General features: G+C 47.1%; 1 protein-coding gene across 2 annotated transcripts in view; it reads right to left on the bottom strand.

Annotated features, from left to right (window-relative positions):
* The window catches only part of SCARA3 (scavenger receptor class A member 3), a 129,223-nt gene that overhangs the window by 94,079 nt on the left and 20,437 nt on the right, over positions 1-14,707 (bottom strand). For both annotated transcript variants that reach the window (XR_014006502.1, XM_081188633.1), the window contains exons 3-4: positions 11,939-12,058; positions 1,217-1,315 (exon numbers count right to left, since the gene is read on the bottom strand). Coding sequence is in view for 1 of the 2 variants with exons in the window: in XM_081188633.1 (XP_081044759.1) it covers positions 1,217-1,315; positions 11,939-12,058 (219 nt within the window). In the remaining variant the exon portion in view is untranslated. The remainder of the gene's footprint in view (positions 1-1,216; positions 1,316-11,938; positions 12,059-14,707) is intronic.

The following is a 14,707-nucleotide window of genomic DNA, read 5'->3' as shown; positions in this document are numbered from 1 at the left end:
AATAATAATAATAATAATAATAATAATGTCACCAGGGTGGAAACAGCAGCATATACCAGCGTGGAAAACTAGCTGTGTTCAAAACTGTGGAATTGTCGAGTGGGCAGGGACCACCGAAGGCCATCTAGTCCAACCCCCTGTGCAGCCTGGCAACTTTAATCATGCCAGTACCTAAAGATGGATAACTCAGAGGAGAGTTAACATTGCCTGTTAAAGGAGCTGTGTTAGACACAGGTGGAGGTGGGGGACGTCTCCCTGCTCTGCCCTGAGAGCGAACTGAGAGGGGACATTGAGGCTGCAGCCTTTTCTAGATTTGGCGGAGGAGGCCGAGGTTGGCTGTGGTTTACCTGGGTCCGTAGTTCAAAGGCAGGACACCTGCTTGGCATGCAGAAAGTCCTGGGATGAACCCCTGTCATGTTCAGGCAGGGCTGGGAGCAACCTCAGTCTGGGGAGTGTGATGGCCTGGGACTCGGGCTCAGACTCAGAACCGGAGGAGTCTCAGTCCGCACCGGATCCTTTGCCTCAGGCGGCACCTGAATCAAGTCTGGGGCCTGATCCTGAAGAGCCCCAGTCTGCACAGGTTCCCCTGCAGCAAACACCAGCTGGGCCGAGTCAGGGGCCTGATCCTGCCCTGGCTCCAGATGCGGGGATGACCTCGTTGCCTCCAGCTGGGCCATCACTTAGAGCTGCTCCACTACCAGTTGGGTCAGGGGAGGCTGAGGCGGCCTCTGGGTCTAGTCACCCACCGACGTCTCCTGAGCTGCAGAGACTCAGGTCTGAGAGAAGGAGAGACCTGAGTACTCGCAGGAGGAGTGCTCGCCTTCGGGCGAGACAAGGAGTCGCCGGGGGATCAGGACCGGCCGTTACCCCGACAGAGATAAAAGGCTGTCAGACCCCACCCCAGGTTGTGAGAGCAACACTGCTGCTACCTGCCTGAGACCCTGTACCTGTCCTTGCCTGGTTTCCTGCCTTGGCCCTGTCGGACTGACTCCTCGTGGAGTCCCTGGATTCGGGACCGGACCTGGACCGCATTACTCGCGTTAACCCCCGGGTCCAGCACAGGGAGCTGCTGTAATCAATACTGAGCTAGCTGACTCACAGAATCAGAGGGGAACCCCAAAGGTCATTGAGCCCAACCCTCTGCAATGCAGGGATCACAGGAAAGGAATCCCTGGCAGGTGGACACCTAACCTTTCTTTAAAAACCTCCAACTTACCCAGTTCTTGGAGGTTCTCCTCGACCGACCCGATTTTCTTCTCATAGTACGTCTGGGCCGAGTTAACATCGTCAGCTATGGAATCCACCTTCTTGAAAACTGCAAGGATGACACAAAAAGCGAGTACGTTATCCCTGGGGCTACCTGGCTTTGAACACACCAGCTACCAGCTCACCTTGATAGCTTTGTTTTCACACTTATAAGGCAAATCTGAAGATTCATGAATTGTGCAGGCTGTTTATGTTAGCCAGGTTTAATATCTTTCCCTTGATGATAGTGAGAGGGATATATTTCGCTCTCCCAGAATCAGAGCGTCTCTGCAAATGTTGTAAACAGGAACCTGATACTTTGGAGCATATTTTCTTCTCTTGTGATTTTGGCATTTATGCCAGAAGACAATTATTAGAGGCCTTACAACTCAATAGGCTGATTTCTATGCTACCAATGGTACAGGACCTGCTTTCGGACAGGAATCAAATTACTTTAATAGTGGCTGATTTTTTGAGTGCTGTCCATGTAGAAAGACTGGGCCGTTATAAAGAGATTTAGTGGTTCTTAATTGATTGGTGATGTGGTAGTGTTGTATTATTTATGCAAATTGATTTCCTCTGGAGTTAAAGATCTGACTGGGACAAACCTTGTTATGCTGAGCTCATATTTTGCACAATTTGTATATGGTGTCTGTTTGATAATGTGTGGTTTGTGTCAAGAATGTACAACTTGCTGTTGAAATGGAATACACAAGATGAAACAGTGAAATCAGCTATGATAAAGTGGGCACAAGATATTGGTCATAACATTATGTTTGCTGACTGGGAACAGTTGTGGACCACCGGTATGAAGTTTACGGCATGTAATGCCTTAAAGGAAAATATTATGAAAATGATTTATAGGTGGTACATGACCCCAGTCAAGCTTGCAAAAATATACCACTTGTCTGATAATAAATGTTGGAAATGTAAAGAAACTGAAGGTACTTTCTTCCACCTTTGGTGGACGTGCCCAAAGATTAAGGACTTCTGGGAAATGACATATAATGAAATGAAAAAGGTACTTAAATGTACCTTCCCTAAGAAACCAGAGGCCTTTCTCTTGGGCATTGTCGGCCAATTGGTGTCAAAGAAAGATAGAACATTTTTTATGTACGCTACAACAGCAGCAAGAATACTCATAGCAAAGTATTGGAAGACACAAGATCTACCCACTCTGGAAGAATGGCAGATGAAGGTGATGGACTATATGACATTGGCCGAGATGACAGGCAGAATCCGAGACCAGAGGAAAGGGACGGCGGAAGAAGATTGGAAGAAATTTAAAATTTATCTTAAGAGATATTGTAAAATTAATGAGTGTTAAAATGTTATGATTATAGAAAGTAAGTGGATTACAGTTGTAAAGATTAAGTTAAAAGAAAAGAAAAGAATACAATTAGATAAAATTAAGGGTGAGGATTTGCTGAATTAAATTTGAAATTGGAATGCAGAAAGGGGAGGTATGAGGAGGTCGGTGAAGTAAGTTTTAAGAAAATAAGGTTTTGAAATTATACTTGTTTGTTTTTGTGTTTGTTTGTTTGTAGTGTGTATGTTTATATAATTTGTGAAAACTCAATAAATATTATAAAAAAAACAATCACACCCTAGGCCAACCTCAACCTCTCTCACCACCAAAGGAACATAAGTGAACAACACAAACAACGCTGACACCAAACTCTACATGCATTAAACATAATAGAAACACCGTCACCCGACCCCACCCCTATCCATCCTCCCTCCCTCCACCCCCCTCTCTTTTTTCTTTTTTCTTTTCTTCTCCCCCTAATGCCTCAGCAAACAAAACGGATCACGGATCTGTAAAAATGTTACAGGGGAAAAAAAAAAATACGAGGCACTACACTTCTGTAAAACAAGAAAATCCTGAATAAAATATATATTAAAAAAAAAAAAAAGATAATGTGTGGTTTGCTGTGCCTTATAAAAGATATTTGAATCATGGTCCCTTGCATGTTCCTTCTTTCATTTGCTTCATTTTCACGCTTATATGGCAAGCAAGACATGCTAAAAACGGAAAGGGCAGATCCACACACCATCCAACACATGTTTAGAACACATGATTCCCCCCCAAGACCCCTCCCACTTCATAGAGCTACAATTCCCAGCACCTTGATCAAACTACCCAGGATTCTTTGGGGCGAAGTCATGTGCTCTAAATGTGTTTCATTCAATTAATTATAAAAAAAATTGTGCATCACCATGTCATCAAAAATATATATCAAAGCTGTTTACAGCCATAAAAACAAAGCCGTACGATAAAAGCTGTATGAAAATAGTTTGAAACAGACATCGATGAACCATTGGGAAGGATCCAGTCTTAACTGCCTGCACAGGCCCGGTGGAATAGAAAAATTTTCACCGTTTACTAAAAAGTTGACACTTGCTGAATCTCCAGTGGCAGAGAGTTCCACAGGTCTGGGCCGATGACACAGGGGGCTTGGTTTCTGGTTGTTGTTGAATGAGCCTCACCAACTTGGGGAATGACCAACAACACTCTTGCAAGTGATCTGGTTGAGCGGGAATATAAGGAGGTACCCTGGGGTGTTGCAAATACTTTAAATATATGGTGCGGGTCTGCTCCAGTATTGATGAAAGTCCAATGGATATGAACTTCTGGGAACGAATCAACAAAGCTTTGCATAATTCATCTATGGATTCGGTCAGGGCCGGAGTTAGCTTTGATGAGGCCCTAAGCTCCTGAAGGTAATGGGGCCCTTTATATGTCCAGCTGTGCTTTGTCAACAACAAATTGTCACTGTTTTTTGTGTTGAATATATGCTATATGGTCATTTATGGACCTCATAGGTATCTAAAGCCATTTGCACATAACAAATAGGAGCCTCCACAACACAAAACACAGTTGCTGTTTGTAGGTTTAATTTTATTTGCTTTTTTATCTTATATTTTGGAAATGTACATCCAGGGTTTTTTTCCTTTAATTTTTTTTGGGGGGGCCCCCAAGAGTGTGGGGCCCTAAGCTATAGCCTGTTTAGCTTATCCCTGCTTATTTAACTTATATGCAGAATTCATCATGCGAAAGGCTGGGCTAGATGAATCCCAAATTGGAATTAAGATTGCCGGAAGAAATATCAACAACCTCAGATTTGCAGATGACACAACCTTGATGGCAGAAAGTGAGGAGGAATTAAAGAACCTTTTAATGAGGGTGAAAGAGGAGAGCGCAAAATATGGTCTGAAGCTCAACATAAAAAAAACTAAGATCATGGCCACTGGGCCCATCACCTCCTGGCAAATAGAAGGGGAAGAAATGGAGGCAGTGAGAGATTTTACTTTCTTGGGCTCCATGATCACTGCAGATGGTGACAGCAGTCACAAAATTAAAAGACGCCTGCTCCTTGGGAGAAAGGCGATGACAAACCTAGACAGCATCTCAAAAAGCAGAGACATCACCTTGCCCACAAAGGTCCGTATCGTTAAAGCTATAGGTTTTCCAGTAGTGATGTATGGAAGTGAGAGCTGGACCATAAAGAAGGCTGATCGCCAAAGAATCGATGCTTTGAATTCTGGTGCTGGAGGAGACTCTTGAGAGTCCCATGGACTGCAAGAAGATCCAACCTCTCCATTCTGAAGGAAATCAGCCCTGAGTGCTCACTGGAAGGACAGATTGTGAAGCTGAGGCTCCAAGACTTTGGCCACCTCATGAGAAGAGAAGACTCCCTGAAAAAGACCCTGCTGCTGGGAAAGATGGAGGGCGCAAGGAGAAGGGGACGACAGAGGACAAGATGGTGGGACAGTGTTCCCAGCATGAGTTTGACCAAACTGCGGGAGGCAGTGGAAGACAGGAGGGCCTGGCGTGCTCTGGTCCAGGGGGTCACAAAGAGGCGGACACGACTAAATGACTAAACAACAACAACAGAAACAACAAGGGCAATCTCTTTTCCTTTCTGCAAGCAGAACGCCCCGCTCTCCTGCCCCCCGTTTTGCTGCGTTTTACCCTCTGAAATTTGTCCGCCTCCTCCTTCCAGGGTGGAGATCCTGGCTGCAGCCAAGGACTAAGCAGAGCGGAACTGTTTCACGTTCTTTTGGCTAATGCATCCCCAAGAAACATCCCCTTCTCCTGGCAATCGCCCGCTTTTCCTGACTCATGTTTCTCGCTTGCAGTCCACCGTATCCCACCGGTTCCTCCCAGCCAGCTGGTTATCTGATCCTCACTTTTCGCTTTGTATTGTACCCTCGAGGTTTCCTTTCCTGGGGAAAATGTGGTGGAAAAATGGTGACGCCGCTTGGTTGACGCTGTGTGTGTGTGTGTGTGTGTGTGTGTGTGTGTGTGTAGGATTTCAATCTTCTTTTTACGTCAAACCAGATTTTAGGCACAATCTCAGCTTCATTTACCAACCTTGCAATGTTGAAAATGCTTACAGTGCAGCCTATCAACATAATTCCCAAAGTTTCCGGCATTTTTCAGAAATGGATTCTTTATTTTTAAAAATACTTCTGACCCAGATCTGGTTTCCTTTCAAACTCCCCCCTCCTGCCCCCTTGCCAGTTACTAATTTCAAGGATTGGCTTTGCTTTCCTCTTCCCTCCCCATGTCATGTTCATTTTGTGCCGTGATTCCCTGTGAACATGCTGGTTTTAATCTCTGTATGGTGCTTAGAAAAGTATTGATGCTTTATTTATTTCATAAAATCCATCCAACATTTGAGTTTTGTTTTTTTTAAAAAAAAAAGCCCAGCAAAGCGATTTTTTTTAAAAAAAGGGAAAGCAATAAAATGATAAGAGAAATTAACAACAATAATTTAACCCTTTCAAAAAGTGGAATGAACAATACGCTAAGAAAAGAACTCGCTGCAACTTTTTAAACATCTGGGTCTAAACAAAAATGTTTTTAGCAGGCGCTGAAAAGTGTACACCGAAGGCCTGGTATCAATTGGCAGGGAGTTCCAAAGTGTAGACGCTGTTATACTAAAGCCATACTAAAAGAGGGAGGTTTTTGTTTTTTTTTTACAAATGCAGAAGGGTATTATGATCTCGTAGGCAAACTGGTCCCAAGTTGTTAAGGGTTTTATTATACTATTAGCAACATCTTTAATTTGGTCCGGTAGCAAATTGGCAACCAGTGCAGATCTCTGATCCCAGGTGTTGTATGCTGGCAAGGCCTCACTCTGGTCAGCAATCGTGCTGCAGCATTCTGCACTAACTGCAGCTTCCCAATTCCATTTATAATTTTATTGTGTTTACCATTTTTTTGGGACACTGCTTGGAGGTGAGGTTTTTTTTTTTTTTTACACTCAAGCAATGTGAAAACGTTATGCAAATAAATAAATAAATAAATAAATAAATAAATAAATAAATAAATAAATAAATAACCAAGCTTTACCAATTGCGTAGCTTTGAGCCATACACAGAAATCTGACAGCCTTCCTCCCTTCTGCTCGATGCTGAGATCTTGCCTTCTTCCGAACGCAGGTCAGCTGAACCTTGAAACCGATCCTTATACAGTCATACCTTGGAAGTCAAACGGAATCCATTCGACTTCTGAAATGTTCGGAAACCAAGGTGCGGTTTCCAATTGGCTGCAAGGAAGCTCCTGCAGCCAATCGGAAGCCCCGTTGGACATTTGGGGCCCCAAGAACATTTGCAAACAGGAACACTCACTTCCGGGTTTACCAAGCTGTTTGGGATCCAAGGTACGACTGTACAGCGGATGCTTGGGTTGCGAACGTGATCTGTGCGGGATGCACATTCGCAACCTGCAGCCCTGCGTTTGCACACATGTGAGTTGGAATTTGGTGCTTCTGCGCATAGCGCAATTTAGCGTTTCTGCACATGTGCGACTGCCGAAACCCGGAAGTAACCCATTCCGGTACTTCTGGGTTTTGGCAGTTTGCAACCTGAAAATACGCAACCTGAAGTGTCTGTAAGCTGAGGTATGAGTGTACAGTGGTGCCCCGCAAGACGAATGCCTCACAAGACGGAAAACTCGCTAGACGAAAGAGTTTTCCGTTTTGGAGGTGCTTCGCAAAACGAATTTCCTATGGGCTTGCTTCGCAAGACGACAATGACTTGCGAGTTCCTGCTGGTTTTCCCCCCTCCCCCCTTTTTCTAAGCCGCTAAGCCGCTTATCAGCTGATCCGATCAGCAGATAAGCTGCTAAAAGCCTCTAATAGCGCTAATAGTGCTAATCCTTCAGTGGGCTTGCTTCGCAAGACGAAAAAACCGCTAGACGAAGAGAATCACAGAACGGATTCTTTTCGTCTTGCGAGGCTCCACTGTATTGCCAGTTTTAGGTTTGGACTGGCAGCCTGTTGGTGTTGTGGGGGCCAGCTTCTCAAAGCTATTGCATCTGCACCCCCCAACCTGGCTTCTCAGGCTGGCTTTTGCCTTCTCTTGCCTGTCCTCTAGGCAACTTTGTTTGCCAGCTGATGCCCCCACTTCTCTAGCCAGCTGCAGACCCCACCTGCATCTCCATCTGAGATCCTTGAATGTTCCTGCTGCTAAACTGGCTCAAGGGCAGGACTCATTGGAACAAGGTGGTCTTGGGCTAAAAAAAACCCCCTGAAATTTTGCACCAAGCAAACCTGAAATTCTGTATTCTGAGCGAAAGTTGCAAACAGTCTGCACGATTTGCATCAGTCTGCACGATTTGCATCAGTCTGCACGATTTGCATCGGGCATCTGCCACCTTAGGCGTGATTTGTGATTCTCTTGCAAGACCGTAAGGAGAGGATCAGGCCTATGAATATATGAACGCAGAGCTCTTTCGCCACCCAGGCAGCTGCCGGGGCTGCAGAATCCGTGCCTCTGCTGTGGGCTGGGACAGGACCCAAACCTCAGGCTCCTCTCAGCTGTGTGCCAGCCCCACAAGTTGAGTTCAGCTTTGGGGCACGTGATCTCGAGAGAGAGGGCAGCTTCTCTCTGCCCAAAACAACACGGCAGGGAAGGCCACCTGGGGGAAGCAGGGAAGTTGCTGCCTCAGACCAAGGAAGGGCTCTCAGCCCAGGCCACCTGGTGCGCCAGCCATGCCAAGAGGCAGTGGGTGGTCTCGGCCGAGACCCAGAGATGAGAGAAGGGCCTCCTTTCCTGGAGAGCCGGATGCTGGTGCAGGAGGTTGGATGCAGAGAAAGACGCCCAGGCAGAGAGGCCTGGGATGGAAAAAGGGGGGCGTCAGGAGTGCGTGCAGGAGCCAGACCCTGTGACCAATAGGACTCTGCAGGACTGGGGCCTTCCTAAGTTTGTTCTGGAGAGGCAAGGTGTGGCTGCACAGGTGAGGCCGATTGATAACTCACAGCACCTGGTGGCAAGAGCCGGGAAGGGATATAAGGTCAGCATTTCCCTTCGGCTCTTTGCCACAGCAACATGTTTCTTGCCATGCTGTGTTTGGCTCCTTGACTCCTTGCTTCCTGACCCTCAGACTCTTGACTTCGTGACTCCTTGCTTCCTGACTCTCGGACCCCTGACTTCGTGACTCCTTGCTTCCTGACCCTCGGACCCCTGACTTCGTGACTCCTTGCTTCCTGACCCTCGGACCCCTGACTTCGTGACTCCTTGCTTCCTGACCCTCGGACCCCTGACTTCGTGACTCCTTGCTTCTGGATCCTCGGACCCTTGACTTCGTGACTCCTTGCTTCTTGATCGTTGAACCCTTGACTTCATGACTCCTTGCTTCCTGACCCTCGGACCCCTGACTTCGTGACTCCTTGCTTCTTGATCCTCGGACCCTTGACTTCGTGACTCCTTGCTTCCTGACCCTCGGACCCCTGACTTCGTGACTCCTTGCTTCTGGATCCTCGGACCCTTGACTTCGTGACTCCTTGCTTCTTGATCCTCGGACCCTTGACTTCGTGACTCCTTGCTTCTGGATCCTCGGACCCTTGACTTCGTGACTCCTTGCTTCTGGATCCTCAGACCCCTGACTTCGTGACTCCTTGCTTCTTGATCCTCGGACCCTTGACTTCGTGACTCCTTGCTTCCTGACCCTCGGACCCCTGACTTCGTGACTCCTTGCTTCTGGATCCTCGGACCCTTGACTTCGTGACTCCTTGCTTCTTGATCGTTGAACCCTTGACTTCATGACTCCTTGCTTCCTGACCCTCGGACCCCTGACTTCGTGACTCCTTGCTTCTTGATCCTCGGACCCTTGACTTCGTGACTCCTTGCTTCCTGACCTTCGGACCACTGACTTCGTGACTCCTTGCTTCTTGATCCTCGGACCCTTGACTTCGTGACTCCTTGCTTCCTGACCCTCGAACCCCTGACTTCGTGACTCCTTGCATCCTGATCCTCGGACCCCTGACTTCGTGACTCCTTGCTTCCTGACCTTCGGACCCCTGACTTCGTGACTCCTTGCATCCTGATCCTTGGACCCCTGACTTCGTGACTCCTTGCTTCCTGACCCTCGAACCCCTGACTTCGTGACTCCTTGCATCCTGACCCTCGAACCCCTGACTTCGTGACTCCTTGCTTCCTGACCCTCGGACCCCTGACCTCGTGACTCCTTGCTTCCTGACCCTCGGACCCTTGACTTCGTGACTCCTTGCTTCCTGACCCTCGAACCCCTGACTTCGTGACTCCTTGCATCCTGATCCTCGGACCCCTGACTTCGTGACTCCTTGCTTCCTGACCTTCGGACCCCTGACTTCGTGACTCCTTGCATCCTGATCCTCGGACCCCTGACTTCGTGACTCCTTGCTTCCTGACCCTCGAACCCCTGACTTCGTGACTCCTTGCATCCTGATCCTCGGACCCCTGACTTCGTGACTCCTTGCTTCCTGACCTTCGGACCCCTGACTTCGTGACTCCTTGCATCCTGATCCTCGGACCCCTGACTTCGTGACTCCTTGCTTCCTGACCTTCGGACCCCTGACTTCGTGACTCCTTGCTTCCTGACCCTCGGACCCCTGACTTCGTGACTCCTTGCTTCCTGACCCTCGGACCCCTGACTTCGTGACTCCTTGCTTCCTGACCCTCGGACCCTTGACTTCGTGACTCCTTGCTTCTTGATCGTTGAACCCTTGACTTCGTGACTCCTTGCTTCTTGATCGTTGAACCCTTGACTTCGTGACTCCTTGCTTCCTGACCCTCGGACCCCTGACTTCGTGACTCCTTGATTCTTGATCGTTGAACCCTTGACTTCGTGACTCCTTGCTTCCTGACCCTCGGACCCTTGACTTTGTGACTCCTTGCTTCCTGACCCTCGGACCCCTGACTTCGTGACTCCTTGCTTCCTGACCCTCGGACCCTTGACTTCGTGACTCCTTGCTTCCTGACCCTCGAACCTTTGGTTTCTTGACTCCTGGTTTCTTGACGGACGGTGGGCTGGAGCCAGCTGGGGGCCTGCCAATTGTCCTCTGACCCTTGGTTGTATGCCAACATGGTGGTCCTGATCTGTTTAAGGCTTTGTAGGTCAAAACCAGCACTTTGTATTGAGCCCGGAAACTAATTGGTAGCTAGTGCAGTTGGATCAGGATTGGTGTAATATGCTCAGACCGTCTTGCTCTGGTGAGCAACCTCTGCAACGACCATCCAAGTAGGACTGGAACCACCGCAAAGCGGTGCCACCCAACCCTAGTTTGGAGAGTCACTCCAGAAGGATACCATGGTTGATGGTATTGAAAGCCGCTGAGAGGTTGAGAAGAATTAACAGGGACATGTTTCCGTTGTCTCTCTTGACAGAGGTCATCATACAGGGTGACCAAAGCTGTTAATGTGCCAAAACCAGGCCTAAACCCTGACTGACATGGATCTTCCAAAAGGGCCTGGGTCTCTCTTAAAGCCACCCAAGTTGGTGGCCACCACTGCTTCCTGTGGCAGAGAGTTCCACAGCTTAACTATTGTGGGATGTGAAACACAGAGCAGACAAGTACAACATCCCTAGAGTGGACATAAAAAGGGGGTGTCTGGACCAGCCAGTCAGAACTTCCTGTTTCTCCTGTCTGGGACAGACCTCCTCTGCATATGACTAGAGGTGGGTGTGACATCACCTGCCCAGGTAACAAAAAAGCAGGACTGGTCAGCCATCTCTCTCTCTCTCTCTGACCACATTGGTCAAAGAAGCAACATCTGCTTAGCCTAAGATGCTCTCTTGGCCTCCAGCCAAAATAGGACAAAGGGACTACCTCTTTATGAGATAAATTCCAGGTATATTACTTTTATAACTTAAGTCTGCCTTCTGGGATCCATCTGTGAACAGAATGTGAGTGAGTAAACTCTTTTTATACTTTTATAGAAGACTGTGTCGTGTCTTATCTTTTTATGAAGGGACTAAAGGGGAAATTACCAAGGAAACTTATTATAGAGGCTTTAGCGATCCTGAGCAAACGCATCCGCTGTGCAAGTTTAAAAGGGGGAATGTTACTCTGCTAAATTGTAGAACTTGTTAACACAAGTTGGAAAGGATGTAATCAAACAATATATCCTCTCCTATATCCCTGAACATTCCCACAACTATGCACTTTGCGAAGAAGCCCTTCCCTTGTCCCAAATCTTCCAGCATTCACCTTCATTGGATCTTCTAGCTTTTTGAGAGAGGAAAATGATTCTGTCTGCTTTCTCCATGCAACACATAATTCTACCATGTTGTCTCTTCCTGGTCTTCTCAGTCCCAGGGTTCTGCAAGCTTCCTGCAGAGTGGAGCAACTCCACACCCTTGATGATTTCGGTTTCTGTTTCCTGAACCTGAGAGACAGGAGGCTTTGTGTGTCCTACTCACCCAGAGCTGCCAGCACCACCACAGCCACAATGAGCAAGACGACAAAGACATACAGGACTTTCACGGACGTCTGCAGGGTCAGGGTTTTCTCGCACTGACTGCAGTTGGTCCTCATCCGGCCTGGGTTGGGGAGGGAGCATAAAGCAGAGATGGGAGACTATTGTTGTTGTTTTTTAATGTATTTTTATTAAAGATTTTCTTGGTTTACAAAAGTATGTGCAATCTCTCTCTCTCTCGCTCTCTCTTTCAAGTAACATTTCTTACAGATCAGTTTCATTTGTTGAGACATTAGGAAGATGTTTCTTAATATATACTTAATATATGTGGGATTTTGTCTCGGCGTCGCTTGTGCAGGTTCTCTGCTGTTCACTTGTGTTTCTTTGGTGGTGAGAGAGGTTGGGGTTGGCCTAGGGTGTGATTGTTTGCTTGTGATTGGCTGTGGTGGTCTTTGTTTTCACGTGTGAGTGGGGTGGGTGGGTGTTTTGGATCAGGTTGCCATATTGATTCATATGCTGTTGGTGGATTATAGTGGTGCCCTGCAAGACGAATGCCTCGCAAGACGGAAAACTCGCTAGACGAAAGAGTTTTCCGTTTTGGAGGTGCTTCGCAAAATGAATTTCCTATGGGCTTGCTTCGCAAGACGACAGTGTCTTGCGAGTTCCTGCTGGTTTTTTCCCCTCCCCCCCCTTTTGCTAAGCCGCTAAGCCGCTTATCAGCTGATCCGATCAGCAGATAAGCCGCTAAAAGCCGCTAATAGCGCTAATCCGCTAATCCGTCAATGGGCTTGCTTCGCAAGACAAAAAAACCGCTAGACGAAGAGAATCACAGAACGGATTCTTTTCGTCTTGCGAGGCACCACTGTATTGTCGTTGTCTTGTTGGGCTGTGTATGTGATAAAGGGGAGCCACACCGGGGTGAAGGCGTCTTCTTCTATTTGTCCCCGTGTCAGTTTCAGTTTATTGGTTATTTTTTTCTAGTAGGGCTGTTTCCCCTGCTATTTTGCACCATTGGTCCATGCTTACTCCTGACAGGTCTCTTCAGTGTCTGGCTATGATGTTTCTGGCTGCTGAAAGTAGGGTAGGTGGGTTATGAGTTCTTTGTGGTGTAAATGGGCATTATTTTCTTGGCAGATGTTTAGCAGGGCCAATTCTGGGGTGGTTTCTAATACTTGCTTAGTTATTTTACATATTTCTCGTACGGCTGTTCTGCAGAATAGATGGATTTTTGGACACTCGATGGGAGGCTATTGTGTGTCTAGCAGAGGTGTTTGTGCATCAGTGTCAAGTTTAAATGTCTTAATCAGAAATGCTGGAGTTTACATTTGTCTGGAGGTTTCTCCCCTGGCCTGAAAACTCCACCTCCACCCCCAGATGATCCAGAAAGCTTGCTGGCATCATAGAATCATAGAACTGGAAGGGGGGTCCCCAAGGGGGCATCTAGTCCACCCCAGCAATGCAGGAATCTCAGCTAAAGCATCCATGACAGTTAATTATCACAGCCGACTTTCTGCTCAGTAGCTGTCCATGCTCAGGTTCCCTTGTTTAGTGCATGCTGGGATGTGGACACACCATAACTTTAAAGCACATTCTTTCCCTCAAAGAATTCTGGGCATTGCATTACAGTGTTGCCCCGCAAGACGAATGCCTCGCAAGACGGAAAACTCGCTAGATGAAGGAGTTTTCCGTTTTGGAGGTGCTTTGCAAAACGAATCTCCTATGGGCTTGCTTCGCAAGACGAAAATGTCTTGCGAGTTCCTGCGGGGTTTTTTCCCCTTTCCCCCCCTTTTTCTAAGCCGCTTATCAGCTGATCCGATAAGCCGCTAATAGTGCTAATCCGCTAATCCGTCAATGGGCTTGCTTCGCAAGACGAAAAAGCCGCTAGACGAAGAGAATCACAGAACGGATTCTTTTCGTCTTGCGAGGCACCACTGTATTTTATAAGCTTCTACAGTGCCTTCTCTTGCTTGCCGTTTCTCCAGGCTAAAAAGTCCTAAACGCTGCATTCTCCCTTCACAAGGGAATCACTCTGTCCCTTTGATAATTTTTGATCACATTCCATTGACTGCTCCGATAGCATCACGAGCACAAATAATAATTAATGTTCAGTAAAAAGGATGTCTGGAGCCTGGTATGTCCCACGGAGGACCTTAAGGTCCACAAATGACAACATTTTGGAGGTCCCAAGTCACAAGGTGGTTAGATTGGTCTCAACTAGGGCCAGGGCCTTTTCAGTACTGGCCCCGACTTGGTGGAACGCTCTGTCCCAAGAGACCAGGGCCCTGCGGGACTTGACATCTTTCCGCAGGGCCTGCAAGACAGAACTGTTCTGCCTGGCCTTTGGTTTGGACTCAGTCTGACCCTTATGTTTCCCTCCTCTTATGCTTTTGATCTATGAGCTACTTTTAAAATAAGGCGGCATTTTAAATTGCATTTTAACCTGCATTTTAAAATTGTTTTTTCCTATTATGTTTTTGCTGTTATTTTATTGGTGTTAGCTGCCCTGAGTCCGGCTCTGGCCGGGGAGGGTGGGTAATAATAAAAAGTAATAATATTTTTAAATTATTTAATTAATAAAAAATAATAAAAATTATTAAAGCTGTATGAGGAGTCCTAGTTCATATTACGTTGCTGCCTCCGCTGCCACTTTTTCTTGAATATCCTGTTGAAATGTTAGGGTTCATTACTGTTCCACAAGATGTGTACCACTTTAAAAGTAGGAGTGCATATCCTGACCTAGTTTTCACAGCTGTTTAGCAGTGTATCAGGTGCT

This window comes from Podarcis bocagei (assembly GCF_964188305.1).
Source record: "Podarcis bocagei genome assembly, chromosome: 3".
In the NCBI taxonomy this organism is placed as follows: Eukaryota; Metazoa; Chordata; class Lepidosauria; order Squamata; family Lacertidae; genus Podarcis; species Podarcis bocagei.
This window is presented reverse-complemented; position numbering and strand designations above follow the sequence as displayed.